The sequence below is a fragment of the Oryzias latipes genome, chromosome 10, assembly GCF_053564925.1.
Source record: "Oryzias latipes strain Hd-rR chromosome 10, Olatipes_Hd-rR_3.1".
NCBI lineage: Eukaryota > Metazoa > Chordata > Actinopteri > Beloniformes > Adrianichthyidae > Oryzias > Oryzias latipes.
Genome location: NC_136246.1, coordinates 24,335,820 through 24,356,666, shown reverse-complemented (window position 1 = coordinate 24,356,666; position 20,847 = coordinate 24,335,820). Strand labels below are relative to the sequence as shown.

The 20,847-nt window shown below is 39.3% G+C and overlaps 1 protein-coding gene across 4 annotated transcripts; it reads left to right on the top strand.

Annotated features, from left to right (window-relative positions):
- The first annotated feature begins 121 nt into the window (after positions 1-121).
- On the top strand, positions 122-19,272 carry sh3tc2 (SH3 domain and tetratricopeptide repeats 2). 4 transcript variants are annotated; one of them, XM_011480370.4, is made up of 23 exons: positions 144-382; positions 5,497-5,607; positions 6,972-7,070; positions 7,910-8,035; positions 9,458-9,585; positions 10,236-10,341; positions 10,508-10,651; positions 11,625-11,826; positions 11,988-12,061; positions 12,249-12,444; positions 13,327-13,463; positions 13,547-13,597; positions 13,686-13,975; positions 14,076-14,270; positions 14,402-15,262; positions 15,369-15,589; positions 15,740-15,906; positions 16,284-16,461; positions 16,552-16,702; positions 17,326-17,448; positions 17,564-17,714; positions 17,819-18,015; positions 18,170-19,272. In XM_011480370.4, the coding sequence occupies exons 2-23, from the start codon at positions 5,583-5,585 to the stop codon at positions 19,034-19,036; spliced, it is 4,689 nt and encodes a 1,562-aa protein (XP_011478672.1). In that variant the 5' UTR covers positions 144-382; positions 5,497-5,582; the 3' UTR covers positions 19,037-19,272. The 4 variants fall into 4 exon arrangements, with proteins under 4 accessions (XP_011478673.1, XP_011478672.1, XP_004073576.2 ...); XM_011480371.4 differs by lacking the exon at positions 5,497-5,607 and having other exon boundaries at positions 122-382; XM_004073528.5 differs by lacking the exons at positions 144-382; positions 5,497-5,607 and adding an exon at positions 5,100-5,496.
- The last annotated feature ends 1,575 nt before the right edge of the window (positions 19,273-20,847 follow it).

Sequence of the window (20,847 nt, the reverse complement as noted above, 5' to 3'; positions counted from 1 at the left end):
GACGGAGAGAAAAGTGTGTGTAGGTGTGTGTGTGTGTGTGTGTGTGTGTGTAAGGGGTGGGGGTTTTTTGGGGTGAAAGAGGCGGGTTTAATACCCTCGACTCAAAAAATGGAGGGTGGAGCTCCAGCGTAGAGCTTCCTCCTCAGTGACATGCTGCCTTCTATAGCACAGACTCTCACTGGCTTACACAATCTTTCTGTTTTGGATGTTCTCCTCTTTTTGTTTTATTCAAGGGGGGAGAATGGGAAGAGTTACTGCAGCTGTCCCGACATGACTGTCACTGTTGATATGGTGAAACCCCCAAATCCCAAAGAGACTTACAGATATTGAAGCAAGCACAGGAGGAATGGATTAAGAGGGAGGAGTTGAGAGTAACACAGAGGTAAGAGATTTCTCTCTGACTTAAAGACCCGGTGATGTCTAAAACATGTTCTTCTCACTCATTAAAGTTGTTGTCATTCCACAGTGTACAGGAACTTACAATAAGCACCACTGTCACTGTAGTTTCCTAGCTTTCATTGTAGGAGGTTTTGAGTCTCATGTGACATTCTTCCAAAAACAGATACAGGATAAAATGCTCAGTTTTGTGCTCACATTGTTTGTTCCAGAGTAAAGAGCTGTGCAGCTCAGCTCTGTCTCACAGACAGATGCAGGAGAGTGAGCTGACAGAGCCTGGCTAGTCTAAACTTAGAGTCAGCAACCTCTGTCTCATATTACTATATGCTTACGATTCTCTTACACACCACACATTCAGGCAAAAATACCCCAAACAAGCCCATCTGAACCAAGCTGGTGTGGCTGCCATATGATTCTCATTAGCTTGAATGTTATTGTCGTGGACCATTGAGTGACACGACTGTGATTCTCTGGGGTTTCAGGCTTCAGGTCTTGTATGGCATGTGCTCATTAGCTGGACAACCCTCGTCATTATAGGCTGATCACAGTGGGTCTGTGGCTTAACAAAACATAGGGATTGATGTTAGAAATGTTGTTTTTAAAGCAGAAGGGGTTTAAACTGCAGCTGCAAACTGTACAAAGGTCTACAGGTGTTGTGTAGGCATCTCTGCAGCAGGGGTTTTCTCCCCCATTTGAAACACTGCATAGTTTAGAGTTTTTGTCAGTAAAAAAAAGAAAGAAAGAAAAAAACCTCCTGACCCTGGTGCACTCTTTTGTGAAAACAAAGGCCATGCACATGTGACTGCACACATTAGCCTTGGGAAGTCTGTGTTTATTAGATTAGACATCTGTGCAACTTGTGAGCAACAAACAGTGGAGCCTAAAGAGTGTTGGGATATGTTCCGACACGCCTTCGGCCTGTTTACAGCTTTCTGCCTCATGAGGTACACATGCACTGACTCAGCATTGACTGTAGGCTGCCATATAATGGCAGAAACAGGGATAAAGGTATTATCCTCTTGACCCTGAGATTGAAAAAGTAGAGCACACAGAAGGAAGAAACGTGAAGTTTCCCTTTGGGTTAAACACAAGGAAACTACAGGCAGCAACAGGTGACAGAATAAGTCAACTGAAATGAGCCATCAGGGATTTCCTCTTTTGATTAACGACAAGTTGTCTTCCCTGACCATAGACTCAATGAAAGAAATGTAAAACTACCAGCATGTACACAAAGAATTGATGAGTTACTCTGGTTCAGCTTTAGAAAGACAAAAAGGGGATTTTAATATTGATCTGAGTGGAGAATTCACACACAACCATCCTTTTGATTTACAGAGCTAGAGGATGATTACCAGAATGATTTATAGCAATATGAGGCAACACACACTCCTACACACACCAACTCAAAGGATAATTGTGTTTTCTGTGTTTTTAACATGTTGTAGTGGCATTTTTCTGATGATGTATGACATTTGTTGGTAAAATTAGGCTCAAAATTTTGTTTCTGAGTGTTCCTTAATTTAAATTTCTGTGAATCAGGAGCAGATGAAAAAAATGCAGTTTGAAAAAGAGCGCATTTGTGGTGTCGAAAATATGTCAGGTTGGCCACGAGTTACCTGCTCCGAGCTCTCTGAAATAGGGAGAGGAAGAGGGGGTGGCATTGCTCCATGCCCAATGGTCTGCCCACAACACAGAGGTAAATTTTTAATAAACTACTTCCGCTCTGCAGAAACGATGTCCTTGACATCGACACAGGTTCTTTGATTTTGGCTAAAAATAGCTTTATCCTCAATAAAAGATCACAGGAAACACTTCTGAAGTAGCCTAAATAGATGATTGGAGTAATGAATCCCTTTTTACCACAACATTTCACAGATAATCCTTTTCAGACATCAGACACTGAAGTCATACTGCAGTAGAAAAACACAAATCCCCTCATTGTTGGTATTGCTGATGCAACAGGGGTTGAGTCAGAATTAGGAACTAACAGCGTGAAAATCCACATGTGTTCATAGCCAAGGATGTGGTGGCATACATGTGTGCGAGATAGTTTCTTAGCAAGCTGGCACCTTTATAATGCCTTTGCCTGGAGCAAAGTTGCTGTTTATATATGCATTACCATTTTTTTCCTCATCTTCTCCAGTTTCCAAAATAAATAAACATATTTTTCACAAAGTTCAGATCTTCTTTCTCTTGTTTATTAAGTATACAACAGGCGCATTATTGTGCTTGAATGACCTTCTCAGTCAGCAGATCACAATTCAGGACAGTAGCTTCTCGCTTTTGACAAAAGACTGAAGCGGTTTTGACGGCCCAAATAGGCAAGAAGCTTTTTTATGCCTGAAAAAATGGTCATAGAGTTTTTTTGTTTTTGTTTTACTTTTGTGAAAGCAAACTCCATGTGATTGATTACGGCCTGATAAATTGGCATGATGAAATTAAATAGTCCACTGGGAGTGTAAGGTTTGAAGATTGTTTATATTTGAACAAGCACTTTTATGAAATAGTTTAGTTTTATGAAACTGTGTAAAATAAAATAATTGAATTTATTTCATGTTTGGACAGTTTATACATCATGTCCTGGACTTTTCTGTGGTGTGCAGGTGTCTCTTTGTCCAAAAGGAAAATATGTTTTTATTTGAATATCTGGCATGTTTTGTGAAGAAGAAACATCTCTTTTGGATTTATCAAATGTTTACATTGCATCTCACCTTTTTCAGAACTTTGTTTCTCATTTTGATCGTTATTAGATTTCTAATTCAACAAGTGTTGTCAGCATTTTAGGCCTTATTGTTTAGCTGTAGAGGACGCAAATATTACTCTTCCTTTTGACCGTCACAGGTGTAATTTTGGCTGCTGTTATCTTCCAGAGCAGCTGTTTTCAGTTTTACCTGAATCCTTTAATAAGTGAAAGCAAGGTGTGTAAAAAGATTCTTGGGCATCCATGTTATGTCATCACAGGCCTCTGCTCTTCAGACTAACTGGACTATAAAGGTGGATCTAGAAGATCTTTAGCTGCCAATTCAGTGGTGTTGCAGTATTGAGCTGCACCATCAGGCTCTGCAATTCAACTGTACCTATTCACATCACCACACATTGATAGCATTTCAGCAGCTTATACGTCTAGTTATTTGACTTTTTGTCACACCCCTGAAGGAGTAAGCTCATACATAACCTGAGTTTCCAGCAGCAGTTAGAGCTGAAGAAAACAGATTCGCGGTCACAGCTCTTTAAGGATAGATCAACCGTCAATGTCCAGTTACCTTAAGAAACAGAACCCTGGCATGGATACCAAGTAGTCTTTTACGGGACCCACTGTCATGTCTTGAGGTTGAATAATGCCATTTGGACTTCAAGTTTTCTTTCACTGAAATGTTTCACCACTCATCCTAATGGCTTTATCAGTCTGATGCTGATTTAATTCAAGCTTTCTCCTCATGTCTATTTCTTGTGTATGCAATTTTCCTGGACTGCAGGGTTTCCAGTCGTCTTTCTTGGGATCATTTTCTGAAAGGTTCTCAACTTTAATAGAATTTGTTGATAATGGCCTTTTATCTGTATCTGAAGTTTATCTTCTAACCATAACCACCAGATAGAAAACCTAACTTTGGCTCCTTGTTAACTCTATAATTCCATTTTTACATTTGATACACATATTTCTGAGCCTTATTTCATTGAAAACTATTTTTAAAACACATTTTATATAATCCTAAAATAGTCTTCTTCTGCCCCCTGGTGTCTGTAATTTTGTCTGCACTTCTTACCATGTACCACTCATGATGCAAACAAAAACGTGTTAATGTGATGTAAGATTTTGTTACACTAAATAATTAAAGGCTTACAACTTAAATAAATTTGATATTAAATATATATAGTTGGTTGGGCACAACCTAAACTTTTTTTTGTTTGTTTTTGCCATCTCAAGGTTTTCCTCAGATAATTAAACATGTTAAAGAGTTGAAAAGGATTTTGTTTCTACTTAAGAAAGTGTAAAAAAGGAACCTCAGCCACTTAAAAGTTAAACACTTCCTGTAAGTGGCCAAAAAACATATTCTAAAAGCTTTTTTAAAAATTAGATTTTTTTTCTAGAAATCTAAAACTGTTGCTATTAATTAAGAAAATAGTATTTTGTATGAGCCTGTCTTTTTCTGCAGGACAAGCCCTCTAAAATCGTCCTGACTGTACTCATATTTTTTTAAATTGTCTGTAGTGTGAGATTATCACAAAATATGATTTTGTGAGATATTAGAAGAACATCTAAAAAATACCCACTCATGCATTCATCATTGTTTAAAGGAGTATTTCCCTCTCAGAAGGAAATCCTTCATGCAAGGTCAACATGTAGCTCAGATTTGCAGCTTAAGTTGCAGCAAACACACAAATATTGTCTTCATCACGGGTGGATGCACAAGTCTCCTTAGAACGCAGTTCCTGATCCAGAGTCTGGGACGCTGGGCGACTCTCAGCCCGACTTTGCTGTGACCTTGCAGCTTGGCTTTCTGTAGCATTGCCTTACAACGGGTCAGCATTAGATTATGTCAGCCACTAGCACAAAAGACACACACATTGACTTTGTGACACACATTCTGTGCATATTTGTCACCAACACACACAAGCAGACGGCACAGGGAAACTCAGGCTGATGCCTGCCCCCCACACACTCAATTGCAGAGAGCGCTTTGTGCATTCACTGGCTGGGCAGCTATTGAACACAGAGAGAGGGACTGGTGGGAGGGGGAAGATGGAGACAGAAAGAAAGAGAAATATTACAAAGAGCAGCAGACCTAGACAGATAGAGAGGAGGAGAGAAGGACTGCAGGAGTGCCGGGGAGCAGATCCTGCTAAGACAAACTAGTTGGAAGCCAGAGTTAGCAAGGCAGGAAGGGGACTGGAGAGAAAAAAAGGACAGGAATCAGGGCTTGGGGAACAGAAAGGAAGAGACTGAATGTTGTTTGAGAGGCTGGGGGAAAACTGATGGAATGGCATTGATCCCTGGGAGCTGCCGACTCTTGGGCCAGATGGCGTCTTGTTGCTGCAGACCTCTCCTCAACTGCTCCTGCTGTCAACCGCTCATCAAGGTCTGCCTCTCCTCCTTCACAGGTCGGTCCCAGCCCGCTCTCTATGCTCTGCTGTCATGAGACGGACTGCTACTCTCAGATAGGCAGGAACATAGTTGATTACACACCATGGGTAACACTCTTAGTCATGAAGGTAAAAAGAACCTGGTGTGATCCTGCCCTGCATCATGACTCTGCTTGCAATGACTCAAGCAGTCCTGTTGGTGCTAACTCTGCTTCGATTGAAAGAATAGGCTCTTGTCCTCTTCGGTATAATGTCATGTTGGATGCTGTGTGGCTCCCTACTGTCCTGTTTGCATCAAGATAATAATGTTCCATTGTGTTTTTGGACTTACAAAGCATGACAACAAATGAATAGGCAATCTAATCAGTATTAATATTTGTTTTGTTACTATGTAGCTAAAAGAAATGTAGATTTCTGTGATAGTGTGATCAAACTGACACAAATGTGTGCTGTCATGAATCAGAGGCAGGATTGCTGTCTGTACAGCTGTGTGTTTGCCTGGCTTTATCCCCATGTTCCCACTCATAACTCCTACAACTAACATTAAGCTCAAAAGGTCCTGTTTTCAGTTAGTGGCAATTGAGTTCCCTTGACTTTAACCTTGTCCTGTCAACTTTCTTTGCAAGTTTCAGAAACACGGACAGAGCTTTTATTATTAAAGGAATTATACTGTTTATTGTACGTCTACAAAACACTATTTTGCATCAAATGTGCAAACAAAGTAGAAGGGAGTAAAATCTCCTAAAGCCCCACTCCAATGAAAATCCTGTTTTGATGTTTTTATAATGTTCTTGTGGGATTTTTCTTATGGAGGAAATATTTAAATAGATTAAGCTTAAGCTTGAAGCAGTAGGTGTTACAATCGGCGGGCCACAGGCTTCCGTGAGCATTCCGTAGTATCCAGTTGCTGACACATAGAACCATTAACGTCTTCGTTTACTTCATTGAGCTGTTATCTTGCTCAAAACTGAAAACCGGGTTGCTCACCATTAGTTGTAATGGTAATGTTATGTTGGATTTGTAAGAGGTTTTAAGTCAGCAGGAGAACGTGTAAACAAAGGGATGATGGGAAATGGAGATAGGCTAACTCGCCTACAACTCAAAGACAAAACTGTAATGAAATATTGTAGCTCTGCAGAAACTATGTCCTGGAAAATGACTTTTTTTTATATGGGCTATAAACAGGACATTCATAATTAAAAGATCACTGGGGAAGCCTTTAAAATAGATCAAGAGATCAATGGAGTGGGACTTTAACTGTTATAATTTGCAGTTTGCTAAAATTATGATAAATCATCAAACAACTCAAATATTTTACTTATTTACTTGGATATTGCTTTTTTATTCAGCTCGTAGCTTTCCAATGCATAAACTAAAATCACTTGAAACTGGAGAAGGAAAATGCGTATTTTATAATATTTCCATGAGATCTAAATTTTCCATACTTTGAAAACTTGACCTATAATTTTTCTGGTTTCTATCTCTTTTAACAGACATGTCTCCCGCTGAGCTGGATGCTCTTTGGAGGGAGCCGCCATACACTCTTGGGGGAACAAATGAACACTTTTCTGGAAATGACATCATGACTGAAGGTACACAAAAACAGCAGAGCCTTTAAATCCTTCAATCTGTTATAACAAGGTTCTTTCATAGTTGAAGCATAAACAGCATCTTATGAGTTCCATGTGAGACAAAGCGTTACTGCTTTCCCTCTGGTCACTAACTAAGGAAGTGGTTGTGATATCCTTCCTGCTCAATGGAACAAAACCAGGGGGAAGTCTGACATCGTGTTATGATAAAAGATATAAAATAACATCCATGTAGCTCGTTTTATATCCTTTTGAATGCATTTAAACTTCAAAAAGTCTTGAACAAGTGGACTATAATTTTTTTTTTTTTTTTTTTCTGAAAAACAAGTCTAAGAAAAATTTCCAAGGGCCAAATTTTTTTCAGGGGCAGTCTCTCTTTACTCCAAGTAAAGAGAGACATTCTTGTAAAATAAAATATTCTTCATTTAACATACATATCAAAATGCCAGCTGTCCAGGTGTGCACCTTTGCCTTCGTCCAACAGTACGTGACAAAGGCTCCATCAACCCATGACCCTGAAAAGGATACAGCGGGTTCAGAAAATGGATGGATGGATCAAAATGCTAAAGACATCCAACAGGGAACGCAATCTTGTATAATGTGATAACATGTTTAGTTTAATCCCTAAAGCCTATGAGGTATGCCTCGCACACCAAGTTTACAAAGCCGTTGATGGCCGCCGTGATAAAAAAATAAAGAAAAGGAAAAAAGAAAAAAAAGTTTTTTACCTACCACTGCCTTTTGCAGTTTCAACAACAGAGGATTAACTTTAGATCATAACAACAATTTGATTTTAACTTATTCTTGTAACTGGTTTCCTGAATGTGATTTTTTGTAAGCAGGTGAGGAGAAAGATGGTCCTGTGGTGGAACCAGGTGAAAGAAGTGCAGAATGTGACAACTACTGGAAGAAGAAAGAAGCTTTCCTCAGAGGAAGTACCGTCTCTATAGGGGACAAATTTTCTTCAGGTACAGCATCTTCCTGTTATGATATAGAACCGTTAAATGTTTCACATGCTGCATACATTTCCAAAATAAGATCACTGCAATGAGTGACAGTCATGCACTCGGAAAAAAAAAAGTTGGTGCCTGGAAATATGATTACCTGGGTTTACGTTAACCATATTTACTATAGTTTTTAGATAAAACCTGAAATACTTCGTCAACCAAAGCTGGAATGAATATACAATTCTTTAAAGTAGACGGTCAACAGAGCATGATTGTTTCCAGGCTCACAGTGACCATTGAGAGGCATCTAAAAGTTTAGCTGTTGTACTTTAACTAGCAGGAATATCTAATCCCACTAAATCATTTTTAAACAGGGTTATATAACACAACAGCAGCAAATATTTATCATTGAGGTCTTATTTTGTTTTATACAAATTGGTGTAGCCAATTTCTACTAAAAATAATAACAATAAAAAGTAGCTTACTGTTCAGTTCAGAAACAATATAATATATAACTTGTTTATAAAATTGGACATTTGTACTTTAATTTTGCAGAATGAGATATTAAACACACATGTCACATAAGCATGGTGAATAGAACTGAAATTCTTAGCTGTTTCCTTTTTAGCCTACTGTGGCTTACAAATAAATGTTCCATTATGGCAATAATGACGTACTCGATTATTGTGTTTATCTTTTTTTTGCCCCCTTCTCCACAAAATATGGTATGTGAGTGTTGCAGAAGTACTAATTTGGTGTCTAAATCTCATCATACTAAAACCAAAAAAGGCAGCCTAGTTATGCATTAATAGTATCTAAAGCTGCTGTAGTGAAATGCTTGACTGGAAAATGCTACAGCCAGTGTTTTGTCGGGGACCTTTTGGCCAAGATGGTTAACCATCGCCACCTTTTGGCAACAAATGCCAGCCACAAACTCAAAGGCCCAGCAGACAATTTTATTATTTAATTGTTATTATTGCAGTTGTTTTTTTTTTTGCTTTACCATTGACTGCACCAGAGAAGCAAGCTTCTGTTATGCCATCTAATAGCCCCTATGTTGGACACAACTGCATTTCAGATACTTTAACGTATGATGATGTAGCAAATTCCAGGATCTGCTAATGTTCTCCTCTATCAGCAATGTAGCTTCCTCCATCAGGTTTCCACAGGTTCTTCCCTTGTAATGCTTTTAAATGAACACACTGGGCATTCAGTAAAAGGCCTAATAGCCTTCTTATCCTCCAGGGGCTTGTATTGTACTTATCAATCAGATATAAGAGCCTGCACTGAGAATTTTTAATAATGTATTGAAAGTTTTGACTTTCTTGCATGAAAACAAACACACACACACACACACAAATATTTTAATCACTTTCTTACCAAAATATACTCCACTGTAAATAATGGTCTAAAATGATCTAAAGCTGATTCTTTCCTGTGTAGAAATTGTGCTCTTGTTCACCGGGCGGAGACGCTCCAGTGAGGACCCTGACCAGAACCTGCAGGAAGCGCTGCGTACACGGCTCAGAGTGGTGGAGAGCAACAGCAAGGATGTTGTGCAGCTTTTTAAAGTGCGTATACCGACAACAAATAAGCCTAATTAGCTAAATCCACAAGTAACCCAATCCTGTATTTTTGACTGAACTAACATGTAGGTCTGGATGTACTTCAAAGTTCCTGGCATTAATCAGTTTTACTTCAGTTTCTTGAATTATAGTCAGTTCAATTTGTTTCTGGTTAAGGTAAAACTTGACTAATTTCTGACTCCAGAGGAAACATTACATTTCTTATAAATGTAAACAAAAAAATGGTTAAATATACATTTAACTCTTTTTAAGGAAAGGCTTGTTCTTCAATTGCTTAAATTTAATTTTGTTAACCTTAAACATTAAGCATTTTTTTCCCATAATTGCAATCTTGTTTTCACAAGGAGAAACACTTACATTAGGTGCAGAGGTTATTTACTACTGTTTTTCCCCCTTACTTTTGATAAAGGCCTCTAAAAGCTAGCTCAAAATATAGCCCACATACATTATTGAAAGCATACATAGGTCTGCTCTGAATAAATACAATTCCTTTAAGGTTTGAAGATATGGGACTATGTGTCAGTTGTCTTAGATTAGTTTTTAAATCTTTAAAAAGCTAAACAGTACAAAGCTCTACAATGTTGCCTCTTAAATATAAATACATAATTGTGCTGCTTTAACCTTCCATGCTGCAGGACTTGTCTGCACGTCTGGTTTCAGTCCACGCTGAGAAAGACAGTTTTGTACTTACTTTCAAAACTGTAGAGGAGATGTGGAAGTTCTCAACTTACCTTGCATTAGGTAAGTGAAATTAATGGGGTTCTGGTTTTCTTGTGCACTTCTTTTTTTTTCTTTTAACTCATTGATTGAATTTTCATAACAGCAAGAAAATTCAATACAGTGGGTAATAGTGATATGCATTTGTGCAGTATGAGTAATATTTCAGGTAATGTTCAATGTGCTGCAGGTTATGTTGCTCGTTGTTTGGAAAACTTCCTGTGTGATCAGTCCTTCTGGCTGGACTCAGAGCTGCTTAGTGACCTGGAGATCAATGTCAAGGTGGATGAGGAACATCTGGCTACCCTGTATCTGAGACTTCTCAAACAGGAAGGTCAGTATTTTTGCAGTAAGCACTGATTCCTTGTACTAAAAGATAAAATCTTTAGAATAATACATGAAAACTAAGGATTCTTATTTTGAAATGTTAACCTATTGACGACAGTTGAAGACTATATGAATCAATCATCCTCTGCTCCAAAATTACCTTAATTTAGCATCTACTTAAAAGCAAAAACAAAAGTGTTTTTTTTTTTCATACCTAGAAATTACTTCCGGCATCAAGGGGTTAAATAAACAACCTTAAATATATGTTTTATAATTATAAATAGTAACAAATATGAACAATTTTGGCCAAAAACTAGTAGTTAGTGAATTGTGGAAAATTGGGGAAAAGACCTATTCTATACTGGATTACAAATCTAGAATGTGAAAGACGACAACAACAGAAGTACCAAACAGGGCTAAAAATAAATGTTTGGCAAGAAAGTATAGGTTGAAACTCTGGACTCTGAACTTTCTTCTTAGTGAGGTTTCTGTCACAGTCCAAACCCCCACACATGGTGAGATTAACTGTCAATTTCAAATTTGCCTGTAATGTGTGCATGCATGATTGTCTTTCTGTGCTGAAGAGGCACCGTCTGACGCACACACAAAAAAATCAATTTACTATAAAGTAAGTCAATGTTTTAAGTTCTGCACTCAATCCCCCTATAAATGCATATTGATCTCATACAGTCGGGTGAGATTATATGCCATTGCAAAGCACCAGGCAAAAAGCTTAAAGGAAAATAGAGACTGCAGTGTTGGCAAAAATGCAGAAAAATACATTAACTGTAATTGGTGGAGGATATAAAGCATTTAACATTCTGTGTTTGACTGGATGTGGGTTTTGTAGCCACAGTAGTGCTGATCCTACAAATCTTTTGAATAAAAACACCACAATTACTTAAAAAATAGAAACATATTGACAGAGACTTTTGATGATTTTAAATGCATATTTAGGCATAGTCTTTGTCTTATTGCAGGATTCTTCTTTGCAAAGGCACTGTTCAGTAGACAACATCAGGATGGAGAAGAAGATGAACAGCTTTCGTTTCACAAGAATGACCTGCTGATGGTGAGGGACACCGGGCAGGGAAACATGTGGGAGGGCACCCTCCTTTCCACGGGGAACCATGGCCTGGTGCCAGTCAATGCCATGCAACCAATGCCCTACCCCTTTTATCAGTGAGTCACTGCGTCAGCAATGCCAAGCTGCAACCTCCTTCCTCGTTTTTTATCTGATATCATTTTTCTGTTTCACTGAAGAGAACACCCAGAAAATATGCTGAACAGTCACTAACAGTAGTCAGTAAAGCCGTATTAAACTATACTTCCTGTTTGATTAGGTGGTTCCTGAGGAAGTCTCCGGGTCATGCTGAATGGTCACCCTCAGAAAAGGAGCAGTTTGAACATCCAATCGGTAAAACCATGGTGTATTTCTCACTGATACATAGTAGTCAGATTTATTATAATAAAATTGTTATTCTTAAGCATGTATTTTTAACTTTCATGAATAACCATTAATTAAATCTTAACTTCATTTATGACGGGAATGTGAATGTGATGATCACTTTACCTTGCGTCCTCCTCCTTCTTAAACCCTTTAGTGACTGGTTCCTGTGTGGCTGTGGTGGACTATAGTCCAGATGGGCCGGATGAGCTCCAGCTGAGCCAAGGGGACACAGTGGAGATCCAGGGCCTACTGCTACGAGGTCTTGGGGTCTTCATAGGGAGACATGCTTCCACAGGATGCATTGGCTTTGTACACAAGGCGCATGTCAAGCCTCTGAACACCACTCCACTGTAAGACACCGTAAAAGTTTAGTTGCAAGAAAATAATATTAATCTGTCAAGTGCGCAGATGAACAAGGAAATTCTAAACACAATTGTCACAATCTGTTTTGTGCTACAACGATAAAACACAGTGGGTAATGCTTTATACTTAAAGTTTTTAGTGTGCAGAACTAAAGACAACTGCTAGAACAAAGAATGTGGCCAAATTCCTCCACTGAGATAGGAGAATCCATGATGTCTGTGTACCTTTTTAGTAGGGGTGTAGCGATTGATCGACTTAATCAATAAATCTATTTATATTCCTACGATCCTACCAGATCAATCTGTCTGAGGCGCATTGCATGTGAGTCAAATTGATGTATACCAAATAATCTTTTCAATACAAAATAAATTAATTAAACTGCGGATGGAAATTACCATTTGGGTTGAGGGCCGGTAGGTTTATTTTACTTTGAAATTTAAAGACAAATGACCATACATTGTGGTAGAATGTTCTAATAATGTTCCATTTGATGTGGAAAAACAACAGTGAGCTGAACTTTATGAAACTAAAATGTGAATGGATTTCCTATTAATTCTTTATTACTTGTTTATTTGTACACATATTTAATTTACACTTGATTGGACATCATCTGCACTGTTCAGCACCCAGGCATTTATCTGTGAGTCACACTGGTTGAAGTGTGAGCAGATCAAATTGGATCATTTGCCATGAACCAATATCGACCATGGATCGGATCATCAACCACAAATTATGATAGGGATCGAACTGTTGTTAAAATGAATCATTACAGCCCTACTTTTTAGTGTTTAAAGCTGGATTAAATTGGAATATCAAGCGTGGCTGTGTTAATTCCAGGAATGGTAACACCGCCCTTGTTTTCTTTGCAGAGACAAACGATTATTCTTTCTTGCTGATGAGGAGAAGGCCAGCCTGGCTCAGGTTAACCCGTGTAGCTCTGAGCCAAGCGACAGCAACTTACTAGAAAGACTGTTTTCATCTGACATCAGCTGCGTTTACAGGCTGGGTAAAGACACGTCAGGACAGACAATGACAGTGCTTGTGACATATCTGTGGAGGATAAAGTTAAAATCCTGTGTTTTTTTCTAGATCGACTGGATGAGACAGATTTCACGTACATCCAAAATCACCCAAAACATGGTACACCTGCAATTCACTCATTAAAATGTGCGCTTTGCATCCCTATGTTCGCTCAGTTTAGCTTAACTTCAATGTGTCCCCTTGTCAGATTATAAAGTACTCACGAGTGCCCGTCAGAGCATGATCTCGGAGAGAAGCGAAGGGACATCACCATTCCAGTTTTCCCCTCACCCGTCCATCTCTCACTCTTCCCCCGGTGTGTCCCGCTGTCACTCCCACAATCCTTTGCGATTATCCTTCACACTGGATGACACATTCCGGGAACTGGACGAGTTTCAGGAGGATCCACCTCTCTTCCTGGAGGAGAACAGCTGGGATGGTGGAGAGTCTGAACTCAGTGACCCTACACTGGCTCTGCTCAACCAGGATCACTTCCAGGTCAGTGATGTAACAGTTTTTGCATAGAGAGGGTTTGATACTGAAAATAAAATCCGGAGGTTGCGGGTAGAGCATCATTGGGTATGTATTGTTCTTCCAGGAGGACTTTCTGCCCTTATACGACCTGCAGTATTCTTTTCTGTGGCTGACTTTCAGCGGTAAGCCGGAAGACGAGCTGTCAGCTCATCTTGAAAGTGTTAGGGATTGCTCTAAAAGACTGGGCATGCACTGGGCACATCGGCGAGCATGCTTTGTTCTGGGAAGACTGTGTGCCAGAAAGCTGAAGTTCTCACAGGTAGAGTGCAGTAAATTGTAAATAAAATGGTCCAGTTTCTTTAAAAATAATAAAACCCTCAAATTTCTACAAAAATTCAGCTCATGCTTTCTTAATCCTTTGCAATAACGGATGTTTTCCTCCCTCCTCAGGCCCGTGTGTACTATGAAGAGGCTTTGAGTGTTTGTGTTGACAGCTTCTCCGACACTCCACTCCTGGTAGCTCTCTTAACAAACCTCACGGCCATCTACTTGAAGCAACGTATGAAGGACAAACTGCCTCAGACTCTAGAAAAAGCCAGCGCCCTGCTTCTTTGTCTTCCTGGCCACACCTTCACCTCCAAAGATGAAGCTGAATTGCTGAAGCTGCTCCTGAGAAGATCAGTGGTTTTGGGGGACAAGCATTTGGAAGCTCGTGTCTGCTACCTCATGTCCATCCTCTTTCTGGCCCTCAATAAAAACGACGATGCTCTACCATTTGTTGAGCGCCTCCAGTTCCTGACACTGATGTTCTCTGCTGCTGAAGAGGGACCTGTAGCACCTTTAGACCTTAACTGGCTCTTGAGCTGCCTGTATCACCGAAAATACATGCCTTACCTAGCTCTGGCCTCTGTGAGTCTGGACTCTCTGCAGGATCACTCCCTTGATGACGCCTTCCATAAGATCGAGTTGTTTATCAAGAATTCTGTTCGTCTGAATCCATGCTGGAGGGAAGGGAGCTCCCTTCTTCCGGCACAGATTGTGGTTTACCTGCAGCAGACCCTGACTATAGCTGAACTGAGCGACAACGTAAAGACCCAGAGGGACCTGTGTTTAGGCTTGGCATCAATTTATCAGCAGTACGGTGCTTTTGATAAGGCAGTTTGCTGTGCACAGCAGGCTGTGGAGATTGGAAGTCACATGAATGAGGAGGATGGCTTTGAGGCTTCCGTGCTGCTTGGATGGCTGTTGGTCCTAACTGGTCTGCCTGAGAAAGCCCAAACCGTCCTACAACCACTGCTAGCATCACTACAGGTGCACAGGACAGTGATGAATACTGCTAAATGAAAGGCTCTTTGGAAATGCATTTTTTTTATTGAATAAGATCTGACTTTTTCCCTTTTTCTCCTCTCCTTGTCAGAGTACAGACAGTCCCACTCAGCGAGGGGTGATCCATAACCTCTTGGCTTTAAGTCTAAGGCATCAAGGTCACATTAAAGAGGCAGGAATGCATTTGCACGCTGCCCTGGTCATCTCCAGGGAAAGTGGAAACCAGAGGAATCAGGCTCTGGCATTGGCCAACCTGGGCTGTCTGGCACTGGTTGCAGGAGCATCCTTGATCGCAGAACGCTTTCTGGTCAGGTCAGAAATGTGCCTTTTTATCCTAAAATCATGACTTTAGGATAAAGTGTTATTGGGCTGCAGCCCACAGACAACTGGTTGCAGAGAAAGTAAACAAAAACCAAAACGAATTATTTTGTATACATCTTCATAATCTTATTTTTTTCCTAGATCCTTGTGCCTTTTTCTGGAGCTGTGGGACAGCCCGACAGATGAGGAGCACGTTCAGACTTACCTTTGGCTTGGACGGAGCTACAAGGACAGGGGGAGGAGTCAGGATATCAGGGCATGTTACGAAATGGGTTTACTGATTGCACTGCATGCCAGAAACCTGCATAGTAAGTTGAAGTTAATCTGTAAACATCAAATCAAGAGACAGCAATCGCTAATTTCAATCTAATCTGGTTATCTCAAGATTTTGTTGACATATTTCTGAACTGACTGCACTTAAGTGTGCTGTGCAGCATTTAGCCTTTTGGTTTACTCTTTAAATGTCATTATTTTATTTTTATCATATTTAGATCTTGATTAGCATTTATATGAGAGTTGTGCAAAGATTTGTTTTTTTTTCTGTGACTCAATCTGAGGAATAGCAAAATGTTAATGAGGATATTTGAAGACAAATCTCAATAATTCCAGTAATTACACGGTACCATAAATCTATTGTCACATTGAATAAGACCAACTGGCTGGTTTTGCACTGCTTCTTTCACAGGTCAAATGGTGGTGGCAAAGGCACTAAGTCGGCTGTATGCCGACATGCTCCTCTATGGCCAGAGTATTGTCTACTACGAGCACTGTGTGTTAGTTTCCCGAAAGCTGAAGGACAAGAGGTCGGAAGGAGAGTATCTGGAGATCCTCAGCAGCCTCTACCTCTCACTCAACACCGAGAAGTGAGTCCAGTGCACAGCCTCTGAATTTACTTAGATTCTAATAAATAAAATATGAATGCGTTTTCAAATTCTTTTGCCTCATGGGTGCAGGTCTTCTCGTAAGTCTCTTGACTACACAAAACAAAGCCTGCGGATCTCTATTGATCTGGGAAGGCGGGAGGAAGAGTCAGAGACCTGGCTGCAGGTGGGACGCATATATTATCTTATTCACGAAGACGAGTTGGCTGACATGTACCTGCAGGTGAGGAGCAAAGATGACTTAAATCTGTTTAACCCTTGTACTATCCTAGGCACTTTACCATTGGGAGTTGGGTCATCTAGACCCACTAGACAGTGTGCTGAACCTTTTTTCTTCAATGATTTGTGGTTTTCACTGGTGTCCATGGATTACATGAAATCTTTCCACATTTATCCACCTTTGTCATGGTAGGGAGAACACGTCAACATAAGGGTGGGGTCATCCAAGATAGCACAAGGGTTAAAGTGGTTGCATGTTTTATGCTCTAACAATACTGGTTTGCCCCTCACATGTTAGTTAAGTCAGCGGTTCCACAGAGGTGTACTTTTATTTTCCACTAATGTGGAGTCCTTTGACATGGTACTTAAAAAGACCTACAACATCCTGCTGTTAACTCCTCATCCAGGTAGATTCCAGGGTTAGGGGCTGTCATCTGGACTTAGTTTTTAAAGTTGAAGACGTTTCATCTCTTATCCAAAAGGCTTTGTCAATACAGAATATACAGAATTGACAAAGCCAAGTCAAGATGACAACCTTTAAACCTACTACTATGATGGAATCTACCTGGATGAATGAGAGTCTTCATAGAAAAAAACTACAAAGTTTAATTTCAAATGTGTTGACAGGCAGCAGTGAAGACGGCCTTGAGGATGAATGACGCTCCCTTTACTATGAGCATCTACGAGGAAGCAGGAGACGTCTACTTTAAAGGACATAAGAATCGAATGGCTTCAGTGCCTTTCTATAGGGTTTGTGGATTTTACTTGTATTTGATTATTTTGTTTGTTGGTGTTTTTATTCAGATTTGTAGTGGCGTCTTTTTTTTTTTCTCAAAGAAATAAACTTTTTTTTACCTTCTTTAAGGATGGAAGTCTACCGTTTGCACGGAGCATCAATGACATTCACTCCGAGTTTCGTTTGCTGAGCAAACTGACAGAGCTGCTGATGTCACATGGTGACCAAGAGGAGGCGTTGCAGTATGCAACACTGGCTGCTCAGATTGCCAATAAAACTGGTACAAATCCTTTCTACAATTCATATCTTTCCTTATAGAAATTTTGATTCAGCCACTGAGACAGTGCTATTCCAGTCGAGTCAGACAATTTCCTTTTTCACCAGGAGTGCGTGTGAATGAGAGGACTGCATACCATCGGTTGGCTACCATTTATTACAACCTGGAGCATTTTGAGATGGCAGAAAACTACTACCTGAAATCCCTGTCTGTGTGCTCACCTGTCCTGCAGCACCCCAAAGAAGCATGCTACTACACTAAAGTTTACAGCAGACTGGGGAACCTTACCTTGCACAAACTCAAGGTACTAGAGAGTTGCTGTGAGATGCCAACATGTAGCCTAACCAAAGTACCACAACAGATTCACCTTCAACATTCAAGTATTTTTCAGTCACATTACAGCATCCAACCACACAAAAAAAATGTTTTTTACTGACCTGTTCTGCTCTCTTTTTTAGGATGCTTTTGATGCACTGGGTTACTTCCAGTTGGCTCTGGCAGCTGCTTTGGAGGACCAAGCTAATCCTCAGGCACTGTATGTGGTCTACATGAAGCTGGCTGAAATCCATGGAAACCACTTGCCTGATGCTCAGCTATGCCAAGTTTACAGAGACCAAGCCCAGAGTTTGAAGAAAGTCCTCGCTGGTTTGGGAAGCTCTGCTGCCGGAGAGGAAAATGTTGGCGATGCAAATACAGAGCTGGGGCAAAAGATGAAGGAGAGCCTGGATGATGATCCTGAGTTTGAAGATAGTTTGGATGAGAGAAATTTGACTTTTGAATGTATACCTGACAATAAGCACTGTGAACTAAACTCAACTCTGAGACCTCTTACAATCCCCATGGACTTAAAAGTCAAAAGCGCTGACATGAATCTAAAAGAGGATATAGAGCAAAAGTGTCACATGCACTTTCCATCAGACACAAGGAGTCCTTATGGTTCTGAGCCAGACACTGTTGCCAGTCAGTCCTTCAGAGACAGTATTTTAACAGAGTCTTTTGACACGGCGAAAGAGCACATCTCCGACTCGAGCAGCTCCACTGACCTTTACCAAAATCCAACCGAAGGATCAGACTCGAAATTTGATTCCGAACACAGCACACCCAGCCAAATACTGCTCAACCACACACGTGAACTCACTGAAAGCGCAGACAGAAGGGACACAGATTCCGATGCGCCAGATGAAGAAAACACACCCATTGAAGAGACAGAGGCAAATGCAGCTCTGATCCAACAGGAGTTGGATTCTGTCCAGGAGATCAGTCAGGATGAGGTCTGCACGGAGACTTGTGTCACATGCAGTGACAGTACAAGCATCACAGAATAGCACTTTATGGTTTCTTGTTTTTGTATCTGAGCTCATGTCTCATGGTCAACAGACCGCTACGTTCCAGCCGCACGGCAACTTTTCTATGACATGTAATGTCAACAAATGTGTGGGAGTCTTACTCACCGTAAAGTGTAGTCCTACCGTCTAATATATGTGATAATATAACAACAGCTTGTCAAATATGTTTTTTACAGTTATGTCTCTCATTAATATGATACAAATGAAAAGAACAACTATGTGCCGAGTGTTGATTTCACAAGTTCTATTACATTTAATGCAGTTACAACGTGACAAAAAAAACTTGTTAAATGAAAAAATGTTGATCTAGAATAGATTGAAAAAAGGACTAAAAATCCCAGAAAATACAAATCACTGGAAAAGGCATAAATTTATCAGCATCATGTTTTCAGTCAATAACAGCTTTAAATTACAGATTATTTTAAATCATCCAAAAATCCCAGAGATATATGCATATGAAAAGTTTCAATGACAACTTTAATGAATTTTTGAGGAGCAGAGTACAAACTTTTCATTTCACAAAGATAATTCTTCATTTAAGAACTGTCCCACCGAGCTTAAGAAAGTATGCATGACATACAAAATGGACATAAAGGAATTATTATTAAATAATTTTAGGGTTAATATTGTATTCCAACCATTAAAAATTTGCAAAGACAAGTTTGTAAAGCTTCAAAAGCAGCATGTTATTGAAAATAAAATATATGTTCTGGCACCGTAATTATATAATGTTTACATATTGAACAAAACCACATATCTACTATTAGAAACCACAGCTTGGAATTATTTAAATTTCCAATAAGGACATTTCCTAAAATATATTTTTTTAAAAGCTGTTTTTTTTCTTCAATTTTTTAACATTTTGAGAAAATTTACACAACTGAATTAGTACATTATTCAGTCATTACCACCTCCAAGACATTTTCTTGCTTTATGAACCAAAAGAAAAATCAAAGGATATTTTAAAAATCCGTGCGATCATTTTTCAAAACACTTCAATTTTTTACATTTGTTTCAAGATGCAAGTTGCAAATATAAAGCATAAAAGTAACAATTTAAGATATATAAAATTTGATTTGTTTATTTTGACTGGAAACAATTAAAAATAAAAATCATTAACAGATGTATAATGACAAATCACAATATGCAGTTTAGCAAGTTTAGCAACTTGTCAGGTCTAAGCCCCTCTATTCAATTCAGTCCAAACGCAAATGTCTACAAACAACATTTTTTAGAGAAAAACAAGGTAAAGATCCACAAACTGGAGAATGCAAACATTAAAATAAGATAGTCACTCAAAGATGACCTGCAATTGCAGGTCACCATCATTTCATCCAATCACAAGTGCCAACTTTGATTCGGAAAACACATTTACATTACAATCATAAAAAAGTACATTAAATATTGGTATCACTGATTGATAAAAACACGAGTAAAAGAAGTAATACCGGTAGGTTTGTGTTTGAATAGGATTTTTGGCTTCGTGAAAAATTAAGAAATGTGTCAAAACTACCACAAGAGGGCAGCATCATACCAGCTTTTTTAATATACATGATTGAACACAACAGCTTTTGTCTTATTGCAAAAACCCTACAAATGCGTAACAAATATCCAAGAAAGATATTGACATTGTCTTATATTTGCATTTGATTAATTCTGGTTCAGAATTATCCGATTTTATACATTGATCTGGAAAACAACCATAAGAAAATCGTCTTTTGGGATTTACACTGAGAAAGTTCAGTATAAAAAAAATGGGGTGACTTGATTCTTGATTCTCTTGTGGTATT

Excerpts from the sequence above, each read along its gene's own strand:
- sh3tc2 (XM_004073528.5), top strand. The coding sequence starts at position 5,376 with ATGGCATTGATCCCTGGGAGCTGCCGACTCTTGGGCCAGATGGCGTCT. Across the intron at positions 5,497-6,971 it reads CTGCCTCTCCTCCTTCACAG|ACATGTCTCCCGCTGAGCTG; the intron begins GTCGGTCCCAGC and ends CTCTTTTAACAG. Across the intron at positions 14,271-14,401 it reads GAAAGCTGAAGTTCTCACAG|GCCCGTGTGTACTATGAAGA; the intron begins GTAGAGTGCAGT and ends CTCCCTCCTCAG.